Genomic DNA, 23,196 nt, shown 5'->3' on the forward strand with positions numbered 1-23,196 from the left:
TGTGACTTTTTGAGGATTTCATGGGTTATGGCAAATTCAATGAAGTTGAGACCCTAGTGAAATCAGTGACAAATTTTTGTCAATTTTTTTTTTCCTCTTGATTTGTTACTATAAATGAGATTGATTAATTTTTTTTATAAATTTTTGTTGTTGATTTCCTTGAAATAAAAATATAAAATTCGTGCAAGCAATACCAAATGTAAAATTTTTTTTATAAAAAGAAAATGTGTATTGTATTCGATTGGAATGCGTTCCTTTTATAATTAAAAAAAAAAAAAAAAAAGTTACTATTTTTAGAGACATGTTTTTTAAAAAAATATATCTTAATTGAAAAAAAAGAAGTACATTGAATTGTACTTTGTAAAAATAGAAGACAAAAATAAAAGACAAAATGGTCCATAAATTAAGGCCGAAATGTAAAAGACCTTTGGAATTTGGGTCAGTTATAAACTAATCCTTGTTAAGAATTATCAAAATTGACAACTTCCATCTTAATTTTGTTAATTAAAAATAATTACATGGCACGTACTTTTACTGTAAAATAATACTATGAGCATAACTCATGGACAGCTGGCTCAAACCCATAGGCTTTTTAAAATCTCAATGATCATCAACAACTGGCCTAAATCCACAGGTCTTTAATTTTTTGATAATTGGGGAGAGAAGAGAGATGGAGTTGAGAGTTGAGACTGGAGACAAGGAAAACTCCCCCCAGTAACATGATGACACAGATACATGTCAATAGTAGTAAGACTCTCAACTCTCTCAAGAGACAACACTCACATGTTGACTATATTCGCCCACGTGCTTCACGCGCTCCAACCCCGGATTATCGTCCTTTCCCCATTTCTTCCTCACACGTGCTTACTCTCTACTCGAGTCTCGACTCTCTCTCTCTCTCTCTCTCTCTCTCCCTAATCCTTAAACTCTAAATAATAAGTAACCAAAAAAACGAAAAAAATCACAACAACAACAACAACAACCAGTAGAAACTCAACTCTCACCCTACCAAAACCAAAGGCTTCAACAACGACATGGCCACCATAAACGACCTGCCGGACGCTATTCTAATCAACGCCTTCGCTTTGATTTCCGACACTCGTACTCGGAACTCCCTGTCCTTAACGTGCCGCCGGTTCCTCCAATTCGAGAGAACCACGCGCGTTTCCCTCACCCTCCGCGGCAACGCTCGGGACCTCTTCATGATCCCCCAGTGTTTCCGCTCCGTCACGCGCCTCGACCTCTCCTTGCTCTCCCCGTGGGGCCACGCGCTTCTGTTCTCCTCTTCCTGCGACCCCAAGCTCATCGCTCACCACCTAAGACGCGCCTTCCCCTCAGTTACATCCTTGACCGTCTATTCCCGATCGTCGTCGATCTTAGAAGTGTTGATTCCCCAATGGCCTGGATTGCGCCACGTCAAGCTCGTACGATGGCATCAACGGCCTCAAATCCCTCTTGGATCGGTCCGATCCGACTTCACTCCATTGTTCGAGCAATGCTCCTCGTTGACCTCACTGGACCTATCGGAATTCTATTACTGGACCGAAGATCTCCCTCCGGTTCTCCAAGCCTATCCATCCACCTCAGCATCGCTCACGAAGCTCAATCTCCTAACCAAGTCCTTCTCAGAAGGATTCAAATCAAGCGAGATCCAAGACATCACAAAGGCTTGTCCAAACCTCACTCATCTCCTCATAGCTTGTATGTTTGATCCCAGGTACGTTGGTTTTGTTGGGGATGAGGCCTTGTTGTCTATACCCAACAACTGTCCTAAACTCACTCTTCTCCACTTGGCTGACACGACGTCGTTGGGGAACACACGTGGGAACCCAAACCACGACGGTTATACTTCTGAGGACGCTAGGATTAGCCACGTCACGCTGCTGGAGTTTTTCTCTGGATTGCCTTTGATTGAAGAATTGGTTCTTGATGTTTGTAAGAATGTGAGGGATAGTGGGTTGGCTTTGGAAGTGTTGGGATCTAAGTGTCCCAAGCTGAGGGTGTTGAAGTTGGGACAGTTTCATAGTGTGTGTATGGCTGTTGGATCGAATTTGGATGGGGTTGCTTTGTGTGAAGGGCTTGAGTCGCTGTCTATTAAGAACTCGGCGGATTTGGATGATATGCGGTTGATTGAGATCGGGAGGGGCTGTGGGAGATTGAAGAGGTTTGAGGCGATTGGGTGTAAGAGCATTACTGTGAAGGGGGTGAGGACTTTGGCTTGTTTGCTAAGTAAGAGTTTGGTTGAGGTTAAAATTTCTTGTTGCATCAATCTTGATGCCGCAGCGACTTTGAGGGCGTTGGAGCCGCTTCGTGATCGGATTGAGCGACTGCATATCGATTGCTTGTGGGGGAGCTTGGGGGAAGAAGGCGAGGGTACCGGGGAAGGTGTTAGTGATTTTGTTCTCAATGAAGTGGGTGAGTTCCAGAATGGTTATGAGATTGACTTTGAGGATATGAGGAAGAAGAAGAAATGTAAGTACTCATCGGAGGCAGAAGAGGAAGTGGAAGCCGAATGGAATTATCCGTACATGGAAAGTAATGGGAATGGGTTTTGGTGCAAGAGGTGGGAGCGGCTGAGGTATCTGTCTCTTTGGATTGCTGTTGGTGAGCTTCTAACTCCGCTGCCATCGGTTGGTCTGGAGGATTGTCCTAACTTGGAGGAGATTCGAATACAGGTTGAAGGAGATTGCAGGGAAAGGCACAGGCTGTCTGACCGCACCTTTGGGTTTGGGTTGGGCATACTTGCACCGTACCGTAAGCTGTCTAAGATGCAGTTAGATTGTAGTGATGCAATAGGATTTGCACTGACCGCACCTTCGGGGCAAATGGATTTGAGCTTGTGGGAGAGGTTTTTCCTGACTGGTATTGGGGATTTGAGCCTCAACGAGCTTGACTATTGGCCACCGCAAGACCAGGATGTTAATCAAAGGAGTCTGTCACTCCCAGCAGCCGGTTTGCTTGCAGAATGCCATTCCCTAAGGAAGCTTTTCATCCATGGGACAGCTCATGAGCATTTCATGAACTTCCTGCTAGGGATAACTAATCTAAGGGATGTGCAGCTGCGAGAGGATTACTATCCGGCACCAGAAAATGACATGAGTACAGAAATGAGGGTGGACTCGTGCTGTCGCTTTGAAGATGCATTGAATAGACGCCAGATCCCTGATTGAAATGAGTCATTGCCAATCCATGATGATCAAGAGAAGACCCCCAGTTGAGGAAACCAATCTCTTGGCGCAGCATGCACGACAGTATTGAGTTTCAAAATCACGTTTTTGTTGTCTTTAAACTTTGGCTTTTATATGGTCACTTTCGAGTAAGATACCAAGAATGTTCAAAAAAATAAAAATCCATTTCATATGCAGACCAGAACCTGATCTTGGTTTGATTACACGAAAAAGGAGGAAGTGTTTGAGCCATTCAAAAATGAAAAATGAACCATTTCATGTTTATCAAAGTGACTGGAAAAATCATTAGTGTACACAACTTAAGCCGGGAACACAATGTAACACCTCTACCATGTTTTTTTCTATACACAAACAGATTGTATCAACAGAGAGAGTATTCGCAGTCAAGCAAGCGGGAAAGTATTTCCTCACAGCTTGGCCGGTCGTGCGGTTCTGCCCAACAATCTGCAAACAGGAGCAAAAACATGAGCTTGTCAGTAGTACAAAATGACTGAAGCTAAATTCATTTGAAAATTAAAGTTTCTGCTATACTAAACCTGCAATTAGCCTGCCTAGTGGACCCTCCGGAATCTCCAACCGGGAACCCTCATTGGCAACAGCATAAACTACCTGAAGAGCAGAGTAAAAAGGTCCACGCTTTAGTAATTTTACAAAAACATCAGTAAACGATTAGGTTTAAAGTCAAAACCTGAATGGAAATTCAAAAAATAAATAAATTAAACATATATCAAGTATACCCTCTCTGGTGGTACCCCTTCCCACGGTCTATTTAGAGTGCAGAGCTCCCACATTAGCACCCCCAGGCTAAAAATATCACATTTTTCAGTAAAGGGTTCATTTCTAATAAGTTCAGGAGCCATCCATTCTGGAGTTCCAGCAGATGAAGAGTCTCTCATGGGTGATTCTGTCATTATTCTTGAGAGCCCAAAATCACAGATCTTGACAGTCCAATGCTTATTCACAAGGCAGTTTGCACTTTTTAGATCACGATGAACGATCTTCATCCGATGAATACACATCAAACCCCTGTATTGATAGCAAGAAGTTCGAGTCAATACGACTTTGATATTGTTCGTCACTTAAAAAGTAAAAGGTGGAATTTTGATGTTCATGATGATGATGATGCTTCTGCTGCTGATGATACAATTCAAACTATTACTATTATCCATGTCATATTGATATTCAGCTGTGTACACATTGAATCTTGCACAATGACATTTATTCAAGCGAAAATGCTCAGAGTTTAGCCCACATTATTTGGCTATCTACAGGATTATTATTATGCACAAGCTAGAATAATGATGCATCGAGTTGGAACATTATTTTAAAATGACTATCACTGCACAAAATCCTTTCACTCCACGAAGGAACAAATTCACAAAGCAACACCTCTAAACATTCATGTCAGTCTAATTTGAAACTTAACTAAGACCAAAAATTTTCAACCACTTAGGAAAGCTACATGAATAAGGTATTGCCTGCCTATCTCAGACCCTTAGACTCGTTAGAATCAGAGACTCATATTACACCACCTTTGTCCCAATACTATCTTACCCAAGTCCATCTTGCCAAACTTACCACCAAATTAAAAAAAAAAAAAAAAAAAGTCCATCTTGCCACCAACAAGTACTACCATTAAGACATTGGAAAGCATCCAATTCTATTTTATGTATACATGTATCATGCCACTCACCAGTGACAGAATCAAATTTTCAATTTCAGTAATGCACATTCCGCATATTTACTTCATGGCTGACCAGCATTACCAATGAAGCTGGGTGTACTAATAATTGTCATTATGCATTTTTTCTGAATTATGATTTTGATATATGTTGACTAAAACACTTTGAAAGCCCCATGCTGGACTTGCCAAGGTTACTCTGGAAAAATTCAGTCAAGTCTTTCTTTATTAAATAATTGCACAAGAATCATCTCATGGACCTCTTCTTGCATCAAATCTTTGTACTCCTCTACTCATAAGCTCTGTTAAAGAAGAGCTGTGGTGGAAGTATTGATTTACCAGGTTTACTATATTGCAGAAAACCATGATACAGCATATCCTTTGAGCATTAAGGCAAAGAAAAGAGGGAAAAAAAATATAAGTCATGGATAGAATGTGTACACCTGCATATATCACGCAACATTTTTAGTCTCCTCCGCCAGCTAAGCTTCTTCTTCTGACCGCTCAAGTGAATCAAATAATACAAGGATCCCATCTCCATGTATTCAGTAACCATTGACAAGCGTGGAGGTTTTGTGCATGCACCAAGAAATAAAATAACTGCAAAACGGTAACACTCAATTCACCAACATTGCTTTAAAAAAAAAAACAAAAATAACCAACATTTGATAACAATTGTATACTTGCTCATCACACCAGAGATTATAATGCTTAATAGTTATATGTTATGAATAATATCTAACCAATATATGCAGCAAGCATAGACAAACAAAGATGAAAAGGAATGTTTTGAACAATGGCAGGTGAAAGAAAGTACCATTAGGATGTCGAAGACGGCTGGAGTGAAACACACGCGTGCAAGCACAATAAGCACGTAAGTCAGAATGAGAGTACAGATGAAAATTTTTGACAATTAATATATCAACTATGAAATACCTGAGAATGGATATCTCATTGCAGAAGTCTTCCATGTTTTCAGCAGTTAGATCTTGCTCTAGGAAAACCTTAATTGCAACCTCTGTTCCATTCCAAATGCCACGGAAAACTTCTCCAAAGAACCCTGGATATGAAAAATACAACTAATCTCAACGCAATGAAGAATGTTCCAGAAATTGAAGTCATATATGAAATTAATATTCTTTCTTCTTCTAAAAACAGAACTATGAATGTTTTGCGTGCTCCATAGCACAATATACAGTGTTGCTTGCCGATCTGTATGGTAAAAGTCAAATTCCAAACAATAACAAAGCATAAAGTAAAATATGGGACACCTTGCAAGGTGTAAATACTATTCCATGGGAAAAGAATAATACAAACTTCATAGGGTCAGCTACAAGTGCCCAATTATTCCATTTTGATGCCAGCTTTCTCTTGAGTAGCCATGGGGTAAAATTTCATTGCCAAGGCAGTTTTGTAATGATCCAAGTAAAAAGTCCAGTTGGCCAGAAGCAGAAATTACAAATTGATAGGCTTTGTATTTTTTTAATTCATGAAAGCTTTTCTGTGTTGAGCATTTGTGAAACAGACAAGTGCTGGGCTCATGCTATCATCTTCTGATATAATATTTAGAGAAACTTATAATTTACCCCCTGTGGTTTGTTCCTATCACAATTCAGTAAAAACACTTTCAATTGCTATATTTTACCCCCTAAAGTATGGATTAAAAAGGAAATTGTCAGGGTTCCAAGGTCCGTCCAAATTGATGATTTTTCATTTTGTGGACAAACTTTCAATTACAACTAGCCCTCTTGTGGTTTAGCCCAGTCACAAATTAGTCCCACAAAACTTTTAAATTACTACATTTTGACTCCCAAATGTTTGGATTTCAATAGAATCATTAAGGATACCATCCAAAATAATATGTTTTAAATTTTGTGGACACTTTCAACTACAACTTTGTCCCACAAAACCATTCAATTCCTACATTTTAACCCCTAAAGTTTGGATTGAATGAAATTGTTAAGGAATTTTTGGATAGAACCTTAATGACTTCATTTTAGTCCAAATCTTAAGGAGTCAAATGTAGAAATTGAAAGTTTGTCGACTAAATTGTGATAGGACAAAACCACAGTGAGGTAAATTATAATTTCCACTAATATTTACTATATTAAAGAGAGAATGCTTTCAAAAATGAATGCCCAAACACATATTAACAATGAGGAAACGTAGAAGTGTGCTGCCAAGCAAGACTCATGGGAACATTGTGAATAGAGGTGCTACTTGTTATTGTACCTCTGGCCCAGCCTTTTCCTAATATAAGTGTATGAAGCATTATGACGCCAAGAAAATTTAGGACATCAAGTTTGCTTTTTGATAGGTAGGACATCAAGTATGCTGAAACCTACAACCAGCTCAATATATATAAATGAGTAATCCACCTCCTTAAATCTTCTAAAACTTTAGGAGATCTGTAAAATTTTGTTCAACCAATTAGGTTGACATCGCATCTTTAAACTCTTTGGAGCCTGAAGTTGGTAGGCTTTCCAGGGTCAAAGAATGAAAGAGCAACAGATTGTTGCCAATCTAAACCAATGGCAGGTAGAGGTGATTTGGGAGGAGCAAACTGCATCCCACAATCTCTTGCAGAAAAGCATGCTAAGCTCTATGTCACCGATGTCATTTTTTGATTAGTGTATTCGATGTCATTAGTTATACCATATGGTCCCATGTGTCTTGACTATTGAGTTGTAAAATTGGGACCATCTTCAAGTTTCAAAAAGCTGCAGGTTTGAAAATAACTTTTACCAGATATTTCTTTTTTAATGTATTAAAATTTGAATAAAAAGGCTGAACAACGAAAGTTTTACTAATTTGTTTCCTCTGTGACACTTGCCTAAGTTTCAAAGGAGAGTCCATAAGAATAAAATTATAATTAAAATTAAAAAAAAAAAATCAACAAGTTGAAAATGTCAACTTCTTCTTTAGGCGATTTGTTGGAATCCGCTTTGTGCAAGTTTTCTTGACTAACAAGTAATAAAAACCTATTGTTTTTATAAATTTAGGAAAGGGTGCACTAGAATTTTTCTCTTCGTTATTCTTTTTTTTCTTGGGTAAAAAACTGTTCCAACTATATAGTGGCAAAAAAATAAAAATAATAATAATAACAAAATTGTGGTGGAGGGGTCACAAAACTGAAAATTTAAACTACTACAGAGAATGTTAAAAAGAGTTTGCTTACCAATCCCAACACGAGTTCCAACAGTCAATTCTGAGAAATCAATATTCCACTCTGAGTAAGCTATTAGAGGTTTATTTTGAAACATCGGAGATTCAAGAATTCTATTCCATGTTGAAACCAATTCATCATTTCTAACATATTCGCTTCTCTCAGAAGTTTGACTCCGATATTCATGTGGTGACGAGGGTAATGACATCGCCTTTTGAGAATTTAGCATGTCCCGGGGAACTGAATATAAAGCGGACCTTCCACCAGATATGCCATGATGACCATCAAGATGGAAATTGGATACCTAAAGAAGTGAGAAAAAGTGATTAATGCAAGGGACCCATAAGACAGAAATTTGCATGTCTAAAAATATACAATTTTGCACGGAACATACATGTGCTCTTTAATAGAAATGAACCTTCTTCTTTTTTTTCTTTTCATGAAACTTTAATTTCCAAAGGAAGGGGTAAAATGTTCTATCTAAAAACATGGTGGTTAAACATAATCGGATTTTCTATAGGGAAGAGTTCCATAGATTTTTTGGTCTCCTATTTTATTTTGTAATCAGTCTTGGTTCAAATTCAACTCTTCAAACATAGACTTCAACTTAACATACTAGTCAAGTCCAGAGAATGACTGGATGAGAAATAAGGGATCTGATAAAACTGGCAATCTTTAGGCCAACAGATCAAGGAATATTTGCATAGTAGATGTGGATATTAAAGGAAAAAGAATGATGGGTGGTGATAGTAATGGTGGAAACAAATGCAAAGAAGATCAATGGCCATAGTAATAGGGGAGCCCCAATGGAGGCAGTTACTGCATTTTTCTTTTTAAATAATTAGCAAGCTGTTACAGGATATCACAACGCAAACCTTTACATGCATAAACAAACAGCTGATAATTTTTAAATACCAATTGAGAAATTGGGAAGAAGAAGCATTGATATATAAAATTTCTACAATTTCATACTTTGAAATGTGCTATATGCAACTTTCAGAAGTTTCCTAAACAGTAATTAAGATGCAGTTGGAACAAAGGACATTAATACATCTCCCACCTCATACAAACACAAAATAAGATGAATGGGGATAAATTTAGTACCACCCAAGAAAAAGTGACAACCAAACGCCAAAACTAATACCAGAAAAATCCCTTCCCAAGATTATGATCACAACCCACCATTTTAAACATTTATTGTAGGGCTTGGAAAATACGGAAAATTATAAAAACATGTCATATGCAGCAAAGTAGAACACTTATGTACGATAAGGGGAAGATCATACTCATCTATATGATTGTCTTGACATGCAACAGTATATTTATAAAATGAAGAGACATTTTACTGGTCCTCTGTTACCAAGACTCAAGAAACATACATTTTTCTGAAGATCTGAAACTCTGTCATTTGAAGGAGAGAATGACCCATCATCTCCTTGCTCTCTCAAAAGACGATTTTGCTTCAATGTTTCATTCATTGCACGTACAGCCCTGGGGGGTTTCATTATAGACCAAGTTATTGCACAATATAAGAAATTTTTTATTACCTGCAAGTTCAAAATGTAGTGAACCTGCTAGGCTTTAAGGTTGATGAATGGGATAGCTGTGGAAATGAAACAGAATGAATGGGAAATTGACTAATTTGAGGTAATCACCCTCCAATAAGAGAAAAGGGAGAAGAGAGAATTGAGAGAGAAAAGTGAGAAAATAAGGTCTTTGTTCTTCAATGAATGAAATGCCTTAGCTTACAAGTATTTATACAAGGCATTAGCAACAGTAACAACCAAATAACATGTAACTAATTAGGCTCCACTTCTTGTTCCTTCTTGCAAGTCTAAACTAACTCGGCTCCTTTTCTTGCAATCTTGCAACTAACCTAGTGCGTTTCTTGCAATCTTGTAATTACTTCACTAAGATTTACTTTTGTAGAACTGAATAGCTCACTTGGGTTCATTACACAAACAAAATGGCTCACACTCAATCACATAAAAGCAATGCCTTATCCAAAAACAGGATTGGCAATGTACTTGACCAGGATAGAACAACCTAGGTAGTGAAGGCCCCAACTTGATAAAATAATACAGGACCAACCAGTTGAACAGGTTTACACACCATCAAAACAAATTATTTATCAGTTTGATATTTGACCCAAGTAAAACATACAAACAAGTGAAAATCATCCAACTTGTAGCACCCCAGAAGAATGACAGATCTAATGAAAAGCAAGGTAATTTAGAAAAATGCATTTCTTTGAGCCAGTGAACTGCCTTCGATTGAGTAAATCCTTAAGGGTGAAATACAAATGCTCAACATATGTATAATCCGACTTCAATAGCCACATAGGAAGATATCTGAGATTTAAGAAAAGTGAGCTTAAAGCAGGATAATGGCTGACAAACTTATTCTTTTTAACATATTATTGTCATAAGCCCAAATCTAAACCACACATCGGCTCCAGGTTTTCTAAATGCTTTTTATTTTTCCTCTCATGATACGGAAAATAAAGACGTCAATTGCAGAGATGCTATCACTAACACAGACATTGTAAGGCAGAATTTCTCACTTTTATTCCTATATGTACGCTTTTCTCCCAATAGTCACTTAGAAAGTAATGACAATCAATATTTCATCTTTTAATTATCCAAGATATCTCTCTCTATTTCTGTTTTAATTTTTCCGATCAGTGTATTTCTTTTTTAACTATTATATCAAATTAACCACTTATGGCAAGACTGAGAGATTCAATTTTTGATAATTCTCAAAAATCCTTTTTTCGTTAAGTATATAATTCTCAAAAACCTACAAGCCATTCTCTCTCATGCCAGCAATAAAGGGTAAAAAATACTCTATAGAAAGAAATTTATATTACAAATAATGAATACATGTCAATCTCATTTTAAATCAACTGGAGTTGCACAATGTAATTCTTTTCTTTATTTCTAGCTCAAGATATTATAAGGGAGTATCTATCCTTTTTAACAGGAGACAAAAACTTGATTAAGGAAGAAAAAGAAAACAAAAGGTGACCTAGAAATAACATTGATTAAGAGAGGAAAAAAAAACAAAACAAAACAAAATGAAAAAATTCTGGAATAAAACACCAATAAAAGAGCATGTGTAAGCTTATCAATCAAAAACCAAAAAAACTCTTTTATTTTTATTTTACCTATCAAAAAAAATAAAAGAGTTTTTTTTGGTTTTTGATTGATAAGCTTACACATGCTCCACCCAATGGATTTTGAATCCACGACCTCACCCTCCACTCTTTCTTATTGGGGGAGGGGTTCGTTTGGGCAAGAGCTTATTAGCAATCATAAAAGAAAATTTGATATATAAAATCACCAATTTATTATGGTTATTCAATGAAACTGGATTAAAACGAAAAAGAAAAAAGTAAGAGCGAGGGAGAGAAGAGAGAGAGCAGGAAAACAATTTTATTTTAGTATTGCATGAATCATAAATAAAGTCAGTACAGTTAATAACAAAGCAACCACTCTTCAAGAAAGAAATGAAATAAATATCAACCTTACGATATCGTCACCAATTTCTGGAGTAATACTAATGCTTCTTCTTCTTATTCTACGAGCTTCTGACGTTGATGCACCATCTGACCTGTAGCCATATATAAAAGTAGGATATATGAGTAGTCAAATAAATTAGTGCAAAATTATACATATGCTTTAACAATTAGTAAATTAAGCAGTGAAATAAATGGCAAAGCAAAAAAGAAAAAATATGTACTAAACACAAACGCAAAAGATTACGGCTGACAAATTCACTCCTTCAAAACATGTGTCAGCACACCCCAGTCATCTGATGATGACCTCCAAATTGTTCTAACACATTCTAGGTTTGGATCAGAGCACTCTAATACCAAGTTGAGTTCTAACATATGATATATTAGGGTCAAAAGAAAGAAAAGGAGAAAAGAAGAATGGAGAGAGAGATTTGAAAAGACGCATATGGCTCCATTAATTAGTCCCTCACCTTAGCACATATTTATATTAGGGTTAATGGTAAATTATTACTAGAATACCCTTATGCTAATGTAAATTTTTTTTTCCCAGACAAGTTGCTTGTGCTAACGTAGAATAACATGCTAATATAAAAAATAGCAAGAAGTAACTCCAACAAGCAGAAAAGAAAGAGTAAGTATTCCTTCTGTAATTTAGACATAATTGAAGAAAATTTCCAATTAAAAGAAAGATGGGACCAACTAAAAGATAGACAGGCTTTAAGTTAATAATAGGCACAAACTTTGTTCTAACATAAAATAAATACAACAATAAAAATCCATATTGGAACTCATACATATTAGATCCTTTTTCCCAAGGAAAAGTGTGCTTGTAGAACTTTACTAGCTTTTCTTCATAGAAATTAAATATATATCATCAATAAAGGATGTCCAAAAGTAGAGGAAAATCGATATGACAAATGGATTTCCAATTCCATGAACAATATAACAATGTGTTCTCTGAATTTTCATTAAACATTAATAAATCTCACAATTGCAGGGTACAAGAGGAATTACAATTTTACAACGCATCCCATCATGATTCATTATAGCTAGGCAGTGGCCATAGTGTGATTGTGCCAGAGGTAGTCTAATACAAAGAATTTTTGGCCACAGAGATTGCATTTCTACTTCATCTGTCTCAGAAATAAATTCAGTTCTGACCATTGCAATACTAATATGGATAGGAATGCATGTCTAGACATAGCCAGATAAACCACAGATTTTCAGGCCAGGAGGACAGAATCTATAAAAACAATCAGGAATCATGAATCATGGATAGCAGCACCTAGGATTCACCAAGAAGTTATCCTCATAGATATACTCAAGTCAATTATATTTAGTCTAGGGCCCTGGCCCAAAAGGCACTAGCCCCCTCATTATGAGGGAATGACCAATGAGTAAAAACCAAGGGCTCTAGACTTACTAAAGAAAAGTTATTCAAATTGAGAATATTTAGCTTAAGTGAGTAACATTCACAATGCACACTGGGGAACCAAAATTCTACAATCAACCTTAAAACCAAATTCAAGCAGCTAAAATAAAGTGATCTTCAGTCTCTCTCAGTGAAAACACTTCCAACACAAAAGAATTACTAATTTTACTTATGCATATGCTAAAATGAGATCAGAGGTATGAACCTTGATGTAGTGACATCATCAGAAAATTCTCTAAATGATTTTCTGTCACCACTAAGCATGGAACGTCCACGTGCCCGAAATGAAGGATGCTCTGGACTGCACAACCAAAAGCATTTCAAATATATAATATACAAACCTAAACTGCAAACGTCAAATAGTAATTTCACATTAAGTTACAAACTTCTAGTCCACCTAAATACATGCTTAACAATAAAATCAAGACACGAAAATTGACAGATCATGTGGACCAACTAAAGAACAAATGAGTTGGCATTTGGGTATATCAATGTTCACAAGCATGTCAATGCTAGTGTCCAAGAACTTCTATATGCTTACGAGTGAGCATGTCACCTTTCATGGAATCGTGGGACCAATAAATGACTCTATATCATCAAAACTAACAACATACAGGCCAGGCAGAACTTTTTTTTAGGACATTGTTAGATTCAGGTGATCAGACCAAAAACCAGGCACTTTTTTTTATAAGCAACTAAGAACCAGGAATTTGTACTAAACTAATTCATTTTATGACAAAATTTAGCCACATAAATCAGAGTATGGTTTGACTATTTTAATTTTCAAAGTTACAAGTTCAGCAAGTAACTTTTGTAAATATTATTGAATAGTCCAGGCAGTGCCTTAATATTCATCCATTTGGTAATGTCATCAATAACTGATAGAATCTTACAAAGGTACATCAAAAAACATTTTCAAGTGCTCAGCATGACCAAAAAAAAACAACCCAAGATTGGTGTAAACCCAATGCAATGGCAAAACCCACCATATCCACTGCCAAAAACCCCCTAGATCAGCATAAACCCAACCCATAAGACCCACAGCCCTAGTCAAGTTGGGCTCAACACCAATAAGAATCTTCGCCGGTTTGCGCAGTGACAGCACCCTGTGCCACCACGCCAACAAACACTGTCAACAGCGAACCAGTCAACCACTAAGAATTCACACTTACATGCCACCCCCTAGCATCAATTTCACAAGCAACATCAACCACAAAGCCTTCATGCCACCCCTCAGCTTCGACTGCAAATCCCAACGCTCCAACAACCATGAATCCCAACGCCATTGTGTCAACTACCACTACTCGCACCAACAGCATGCATGTGTGCGAGAAAGAGAGAAGGGAGGGAGCATTCTGTGTGCAAGAAAGACAGGAAGGTGGTCTGTGTGTGATCTAAGTTTTGGGAAATGTTTTACAAAAACATAGCTGTAAAACGTTTTCCAAACTTTTACAACGTATTTTCCTAGTCACAGAAAATATTTTCAGATTGACTGAGATTTAAAAAATAAAATAAACATCCAAAAATGCAAAACATTTCCCAACGAGAAAACCAAAGCCTAAGCCACAATTACATCCCATAAAATCCTCAACAACATTAAAAAACAAATTCGAATTTCAATGTCAAAAAGAAAACAGGTTCAAAATTCAAAAATGATCTAGAAAAACAATAAATTCTGAAATAAAATTGATTGAGCTTCTTACATCATAAAACCATAACTCTTATATAGAAAATGCAATGCAATCAACCATCACTACTGACTAGGCATGAGCAACTAACCAAGACCATGCTCTCAAACATCCAAAGTCATTTATATTAAAAGTATTCAGCAAGGCTATCCCATGGATGATAAATTATCATCCGAGACGCTAAAGAAAATTGGCAAACTTGCATACAAAATAAAACTGGACGAATTTGTAACCTACACTAGCACCAAAAGCATGGAGCCTACCATCATGAATAATACAAAAAACTGAATTTCAAACATGACATAATCCAATTTGCATAACACATCAATATAAAACAGAGGGAGAATAAGAAAAACCTGGAACTAGCTGTCCGCTGCTCAGCAATGGCCTTTCTCCGGCTACGCCGCCAAAATGTATTTGCAATGTTGGGCTCGCTATGTGACAAACTAATAGAATTGACCAAAAAGATTTAATAGGCAAACATCTTAATGTATGCACTTTTTTTTTTAAAATACACTTTTTCAAGGTTTTGAATTCACCAAAAATAAAGGGTCACTGCGAAAGCCATTCGGAAATGAAAATGGAACCTGCTGAGACAGGGCAATAAATATTACCTCAATTTCCTTTCAATTGACGAATTTGATCGCATCATCATATTTTGCAATGAAGGACCAGATACATTTAAGGACGCTTCAAATTTCCTATGAAACGGAAGGCTATCATCTTTCTCAGTACTGCGGCACAAGAAACAAAAATAATTATATACTAACCAGCTTTAGAGAGCATGAACTACCGGAAATTATGTGAACTCATACAGGTTCAAAATGTAAAAATCAAACACCATCAGCTAACCTGTCAGGATCTAGTCTCTCTGAAACCCCACAAAGAGGACTATTGGGTTCCAGTGGTGAGTCACAGGAGTCATTTTCTGCAGAATCACTCTCCCCTGCTGCAGAAATATGAGTCATAAAAATTGCCCGTGTTGATCGGGGTAGCAGCTGGCCAGGAAACCGCATAAGATCAACCAATAGTTCCACAGATTTCAAGACAACTATCACAGACATATGTTTATATGAGTCTACACACTCAACAGCCCCATCATTTGGCAAACCCTGATAAGAATAATGGGAAGGGGGGAAAATCCAGACATTAGATCCATTAAACAAATCTTTCACAATTTTCATGTCTTTCAACTAATATTTCACCTGATAGGGAAAAACAAAATGCAACAGTTTAACTAACCAAATGAGTTAAAAAGCTTACCACCATGAGCCTACTTTCAAGACCTACAGTATCAGCAAGAACTTTAAATAAGATTGCTCGAGGACGGCATGAACCGTGCCTTATTTGCCCCAACATCTGAACTCCTCGATTCTCAAACATGTGAGAGGTTTCTTCTAGTGCAGCTTTTGCTGGACTTTCCAAACTGGGACGTTTATAAAAATCAGAGACCTGCAATATCGAAATACATTCTCTCTCAATATTAATCATGTTGTCATATAATATTGCTTAAATTTCCAACTGATTATTAGCTTAAACTTTTGGGATCAGCAGTAATTTGTCAAATCAAATAGACAAACGAAATGCTTATGGTAAATGGTGATCCCAATGATGGCTGGGCAACAAAGACTCCCTAAATTATAAAATTGAGATTGCATCACAATCTGAACAGTGAAACATCTTATAATCAGCACACCAGAACATCTTTTTATCTCATCATCAACACACATGATGAATAACGTATGTAAGTGTATCAGAAAAGTTCAAACGTAAACAAAATGACTTATTTGGAAAATGGAATAAGTAATAGACTAGTAGCACACATCCAGAACCAAGCAACTGAACTGGGCATCACATCTACATTCCCATCGTCATAAACATCAATGATTTAGGAAAGCATTATACTTAAAATAACTTCTTAGCATAAGGATTGTGAAAACTCTCACCAATCCAGCAATCTTTTTTATCATTGCAGGTGGATTTGAGTTCAACCCTTTCACCAGCGCCACAATCAGCTGTTTCAGCATAGATAGCTTCTTATCTTTCTCAACATCTACAAGAATTGTATCAGCTTTAAAACCCTCTTCACCCATAGCATGAAGCTCATCCAAAGTAGGAATAGCATCAAAAAGCTCCTTCAGCCTTTTCTCCTGTTCATGGTTTTATAATATCAATTTAGACCATAGCTATATGAGACTAGGCTTTGAGTGCAAACCAGCAAAATCAGACAAGCATCAAGTACAGGATCCATCCCAAAAAACAACCAACATATGAATATAAACAAAACCCGTCTAGTTACAAGTTAGAGCATACATCAGTAAACAGACAATGGTGCAAGGTTCAAAGACGTCTTACTATACAGTTGTTACATACTGCTGGTGGCAACTATGTGGGTTCAATGCCTTGCCAGAAAAAATCAACACATGCAAGGATTTCCACGTCAGATTTCCTTTTTTTTTTAATTGATCCTTACATACGCACCCAATAGGTCTGAAATCCATTACCTCACCGGAGGTGCCATTTGAGCTAGAGCACATTGGCATTTTTACGTCAACTTTCATCGAAAATGGATAAACAGATCTTGGATAACTTTGAATCATAGGGATGAAATCTATAATTTCTTCATTTTGTATCCTATCTTTCCCTATAATTCTATTTATTCATCTTGAACATTCTCATTTTAGATACGCTCACTTTATAGACATGTTTTTTAAGAAGATAACCATATCAAATTCACAAAAAGAAAAAGTTCTAGCATTTGAAGGATAAACAAATACAAAAACAAAAGAAACTGAAAGGAAAACTCCATTCCCTTATTGTGATATCAATAATAAATCCCTCAAACAACAGAGGTTCCAGCAAAATTCAGGCAAAGGATATATATCTGGAAGAAATTATTGCAACAAAAAATGATTGATTTTCTACACCAGCAAAATCAGACTTCAAACTCACCGGAATGACAGAATAGAAACCATTTGGAATTGGTTCAGAAAGCATTCCAGTGCGCCAGAGAATTTGAGATGCTCTCTGAGGTGACAACCCACCTTCCTCCGAACTTCTAGGAGATTCTTTATTACTTAAGGTCTCTTCTTGAGAACCCAAAGAAACAGATTCAAATTTTTCCATAAAATCTGAAGGCCACCATGAAGTATTTGAAGGCCCTTGCTCTGCTGGCCCTGAATCACCTCGTGTCTCCTCCATGTCTTTAAGTATTTGGAATGTAAAACCATTTCGCCCCCGCTTCTTACCCCATAAAAGATGTTATCAATCTACAAGAAGTTCTTAGACCAAAAAGACATTGGATTACAAACTTCAATAGTCCTGAATTCTTCAAGCTGGAGGCCATATGACCTGCAAAACACAGACCAAAAGGAAAAAAGTGACATCTTAAGCAAGCAAGCAATTTAGAAAAATATCACAAACAATATGCCCCTCCAAACTCAAGGACAAGGGTAGAGAGCAAAAACCAAGAGAACAAGAATGAAGATTAACATACAGTACACGTCCACAAATTTTTTATAGGTTATTCATCAAGAGGGGAAAATTTACAAAGATAGTTTTTTCAGACTAAAATATACCAAAACCCAAGAAACAGAATTTTACATTATCTATATAATGATTCCGAAATTTCTTTTCTTTTCTATTTTACCTTTTTTTTTTGCATAAGTTAAGTCAATTGTATCAATACAAGAAATTACATAAGAGTACAAAGGGGACAATATGGAGTATACCAGCTGTATACCCATAAGTATGCACATAAAATCAAGAGAATGGCAAATCCCCAAAATCACACAAGTTCAAAGATCTACACCCATCCAAAGACATCAAATAGAAAAGGGACCCAACAAATTGGGTTTTCAACCACTCTATATTCAACTCTTAACTTGCAAAGGTCTTCCCATTCTTCTCCATCCTATTTGCCACATCAAACACAATGGAGCTACATCCCAAACCCAATTTCTAGAAGAATCTTACTCCAGCATCATAACACTCCAGTCACTGCTTTAGGCATAATTAATTTAACTCAGAAGGCCACAAATATGAAATTCCTGAACTCCCCAGCCATTGGGAACTATAGAAGCAAGTGATCAACGTATTCTCAATCCTGTTTGCACAAAACACACTGATTCACAATAAACATACCTTGTTTTATGAGATAACCTAATCAGGGTGTCTTCCCCAAAGAAGCCATCCACACAAAGAAAACCACCCTCAAATGAGCCTTCACACTCCATGTTTCCTTCCAACTTCCAAGTGAAATCTAATGTGTTATTCCCTATTAATATTAATATCTCCAAGGCCTATGAAGAGTGAAAACAGTCCAATTCCTATTTATGGACAAATCTGCTTTAGGAAATAAATTTCCCAATGCAAGTAGTAACAGCTTCCACAGGCCAACACCAGAGTCTCACTGAACCTCCCCAATCACATCCCCTTCATAAAAAAAAAATGCTGCAAATACCTAACAAACACAATTTCTATAAGGAGACAATCAATTTAACACTACGTTAAGGAGCTAGAGCTCTACTCTAGAAAACATTAAAGTTTAATAAACACAACTTTGATATTTTGACTAGAGAAAAGCATAAAGTTCCCAGAGCCAAAACTATACTGTCATTATATCTAATATCTCAAACGAGATCCAATATCTCAATGGAGATATCGTATGTCTAAAAAAAAAATTCAGTCAGTCAGATGGTACTTATATCAAGGAAGAAAAACTATTTGAACAAATGCTTTACTTTTTTTTCTTTCTACCAGTAAATATGAGTTTAGTATATTTTTTTGATAAGTAATAAAATGTCGTTGAAAAAAGAAATCGATACAGGGAACCAAAGCACACAGGCAATGTGCCAAGGATCCAGCAAAACTGTAGTGCAATGAAAGTACAACTATCTAATAAATCAGCCAAATAATTAAAAGTAAAAACACCCGAAGCATTTGTCCACTCTAGCAACGTCTGGAGGAAATGTACAGTTATTTAAAATATCATTTACTACGTACCTGTCTAAACAATATGTTATTATCAGCAAAATGTATTTGATACATATACCTAAACTCAAGTTTCGGTTCATCTTAATGTAATTTGTGATGAACTATCTGCTAAGAGTCTTATAGCTCTATTGGCACCTCTTGTTTCCAACAGAGATGTTCAGGGTTCAAATCTTCCTCCCCCAAATACTGTATTATCAAAAGATATTGTGATGAAATAACTTTGCAAATTTTGAAATGAATGAAAAATTAATTGATGTAAATTAAAAAAAAAGTGATAACATCACATGAGTTATTTACATACACGCAAGTGCAAAATCTCAGCACCCTAGCTACCACATATTTTTCACATACTGCAAATATAAAACAGCAATGGCCCACATATACTCAATGTTTCCTATAACTGGATACCAAGTCACATGTTTCTATAAAAGTTTAGCTCAATTTTTCCATGACACATCAGTCGACTGCCTATACAACACACTGACAAAGGGCACATGCAAAATTTAATAGGAGAATTTGAAGTGATCAAAATTTCCAGGCTACATAGCTACCCTTACGTGATGCACTAGAGAGAACAGTGTAGGAGATCAATATGATCTAGAACTCCACTTAAGCAATTATCGACAATAACCCTTAAAATGAATCCCTAGCATAAGAATTCTTTTGAATAACTTTCAACATTGTCTTCTGATTTTTGCACCACAAAAAGAAATGCGTATTTTTGAAGACAAAGTTACCGTCTCCAACAACATAGTCATCAAATAACAGATTACGTCATTATTGGAAAAGCAACCAAGAATTACCTCCCAAAAATGGTTTTCTTACATATTTCCCAAAATACATAAAAATCTTATCACAAATGATAAACCTTCTGATCCCTATTCCACCATAGATCCCATAACAAATAGCCATGTCACCATTTAAATTCAACTGTATCATAAATGCTCAAATGGCACTTTCTCCTCTTAAAAGTAAGGGTGCGCACAATGAAGACGTGTAATTCACCAAATAACCAACAAAATATCTTATGATAGAGTATAATTCCCAACTTTAGTCAATCCCAGAATTCAATATTTTAACACTGTAACCAAAAACCAAAAGCATTGCATAGAAATAACAGAAAAACCAAATTCAAATCAAATTCCAAGATCTTTGGAATACATCCATTACACGAAAAAAAAAAAGGCCTAATGAGAGCTAGCGCTTCACCTCAGTCCCTAAAAATCACAAACACATTCCTTAAGAAAACTTCGAAACCGACCTATTTTTGTACAAAACCTATCTCGACTCGATAATCCAAATCACAGAGCAACACATACAATTTTCCAATACTCTTCACCGTCAAAATCAACGCAGGATTCAAAAGAATAACTCAAATTTGAATGGGAAAAACGTAGAAATGATAGATAAGGATCAAGAATCCAAAAGAAAAATGGAAAAATCAGATTGAAATTGAAAAAAGGGAAAAGCTTTACCACCAGCAGATCCGAGCATTTGAATCCGAATCTTCAGTCTTATACACCAACATTCAAATCTCAATCGCTCCGCCTCCAAATCCTCATCCCTAACAAAACCAAATAGGGAGAGAGAAAGAGAGAGAGACTATATATATAAACACAGGGAAAGAGAGATGGAGGGAGAGAGTGATTGATGTAAACGAGGGGAAAGAAGAGAGAGAGAGAGAGAGGGGGAGATAGATTTGATTTTTGGGGGGTTTTTGATTGATATAATTGATCGCTGAAGAAAGCGATGTGTTTTTTTTTTTTTTTTTTGGTTTGTGAGAGAGAGAGAGAGAGAGAGAGAGTGTGTGTGTGTGTGTATGTGTGAGAGGGTGGTGAGTCACGTGCAGAGCGAGAGGCGGGATCTGGGTCTGGGGACCTTTCTCCGACAGCCAGCTGGCACAGCTGGTGGCTCACCAACATCCACACACACCTTCTCGTCCGCGTGAAACAAACAACTATGCAATTAACGCTGCTCATCAATTAAAACTCCCCTCTCTCTCTCTCTCTCTCTCTCTCTCTCTTCCCTTTTGTTTTTTAATTTTTATTGGGTTTTACTTTTAGTAACTTTTTACCTATCAATTTCTCAAAAATAAAAAACTTTTCCATATCAAAACAAATAAAAAATAATATCCTTACTGCATAAATTTTTATTTATTTATTTAATATTATTACTTACAATAGTTACATTTGAAAATTGATGTATATTTCCTAATTGGGAGTTTAATATTATGGAATGGAATTTTTTACGAGATGATGGATCTCTCATAAACATTCCTTCCACGAACCATTCACTAATAAAATAGGTACAAAATACTAGTTTTATCCTATTTTTATTGTTGTATGTTCATTTTCCATCTAAGCATAGATCTTTTAAGAGTATGATTTCATTATATTTTATTTTATTATGTTCAATTCTTTTATGAATTTCTAAATACGCTTCAATCTTAATTAAAAGTATATGATTTCTCATTGTATTGTATTCCATTCCATTCAACCTCCCATCCTGATACCACAAACATTTGATCGACCTCTCTTGATATATATGTATTTTTAGTCAATTTATTTAAACAAAATGAACTAATGAAAATACATTATACCATTCCAAAATTTATCTTCAATACATATGTTGTTGAATAAATTACATACTTGACGAGCATAACTTTTTTATTAAAAAAAAAAAAAAAAAGGATTAAGCCAAATGCAAATGTTTCCAAAATTGTACATTAATAGCATGTTGTTTTTTTTTTTTTTTTAGAATAATAGCATGATGAAATTGATTACAATGTTATCTTGCCTACAAAAGATAACTTACAACTAAGGCTAGTGATACTGCAGTGGTGCTAGGGAAAAATGTATACATATCTATGACCCTATTGAGGCAGAACAAAACCTACTACAATTAATTGAGCAAATATGAAATAAAACATTAATTTTTAGAAAATTGACAACATAGCCTATAGTCCATTTTTAATCATTAGATCCTGTTAGGAATATTTTCTCAAAAAAAAAAAAAAAAAAAAAAAAAAAAAAAGATCCTGTCAGGAATCTATGATGTAAATAGTTTTTTTTTTTTTTTTTAGAAGATATATATTTGTAGCTTGAACTTATCTCTCTCATTAACTTATTTATATTATTTAAATTCAAAGCTTGGTTTTGTAGGGTATAGAAAAGTGATAGAAAATAAAAAGTAATAAAGATTTTTTTTTTAAGAAGAAAGGAAGTATTAATGTTTTATATTATGGTGTTTGGTAGGAAAAAAGAAAAGCAGCTATAAAACCAAATATCTCGTAGAAAGTTATTATTATATCTTTAGATTTTATATTTATTTATTTAAGTATTAATTTTACTTTTCCCCTAGAATTAGAATATGGAGTCAATCTTAATCTCTCCTCTTCTTTCTCAAAAAAAAAAAATTTAATAATAATAATAATAATAATCTCTCCTATTGACTTTAATGTTGGACTATTATATCCTTATAAGCAAATTTGCTCCCCACCATTACTATTTTTTTATGGACAAAGTTTAGT

The 23,196-nt window shown here is 35.8% G+C and overlaps 2 protein-coding genes across 2 annotated transcripts; one reads left to right on the forward strand and one right to left on the reverse strand.

Moving 5' to 3' along the window:
• The first annotated feature begins 503 nt into the window (after nucleotides 1–503).
• On the forward strand, nucleotides 504–3,427 carry LOC115957413 (F-box/LRR-repeat MAX2 homolog A). Its single transcript, XM_031075647.1, has one exon. The coding sequence runs from the start codon at nucleotides 1,035–1,037 to the stop codon at nucleotides 3,168–3,170; it is 2,136 nt and encodes a 711-aa protein (XP_030931507.1). The 5' UTR covers nucleotides 504–1,034; the 3' UTR covers nucleotides 3,171–3,427.
• LOC115957412 (serine/threonine-protein kinase EDR1) lies at nucleotides 2,139–21,440 on the reverse strand. Its single transcript, XM_031075646.1, has 17 exons — nucleotides 21,143–21,440; nucleotides 17,625–18,023; nucleotides 16,619–16,822; nucleotides 15,936–16,124; nucleotides 15,525–15,784; nucleotides 15,287–15,406; nucleotides 15,029–15,118; nucleotides 13,190–13,285; nucleotides 11,561–11,647; nucleotides 9,415–9,526; nucleotides 8,048–8,339; nucleotides 5,806–5,929; nucleotides 5,687–5,706; nucleotides 5,313–5,469; nucleotides 3,926–4,214; nucleotides 3,725–3,797; nucleotides 2,139–3,632 (listed from the first exon to the last, which is right to left on the reverse strand). Exons 2-17 carry the CDS (start codon nucleotides 17,871–17,873, stop codon nucleotides 3,550–3,552), a joined length of 2,445 nt encoding a protein of 814 aa, XP_030931506.1. The 5' UTR covers nucleotides 17,874–18,023; nucleotides 21,143–21,440; the 3' UTR covers nucleotides 2,139–3,549.
• Between the last annotated feature and the right edge of the window lie 1,756 nt (nucleotides 21,441–23,196).

Source organism: Quercus lobata, chromosome 8 (assembly GCF_001633185.2).
Source record: "Quercus lobata isolate SW786 chromosome 8, ValleyOak3.0 Primary Assembly, whole genome shotgun sequence".
In the NCBI taxonomy this organism is placed as follows: domain Eukaryota; kingdom Viridiplantae; phylum Streptophyta; class Magnoliopsida; order Fagales; family Fagaceae; genus Quercus; species Quercus lobata.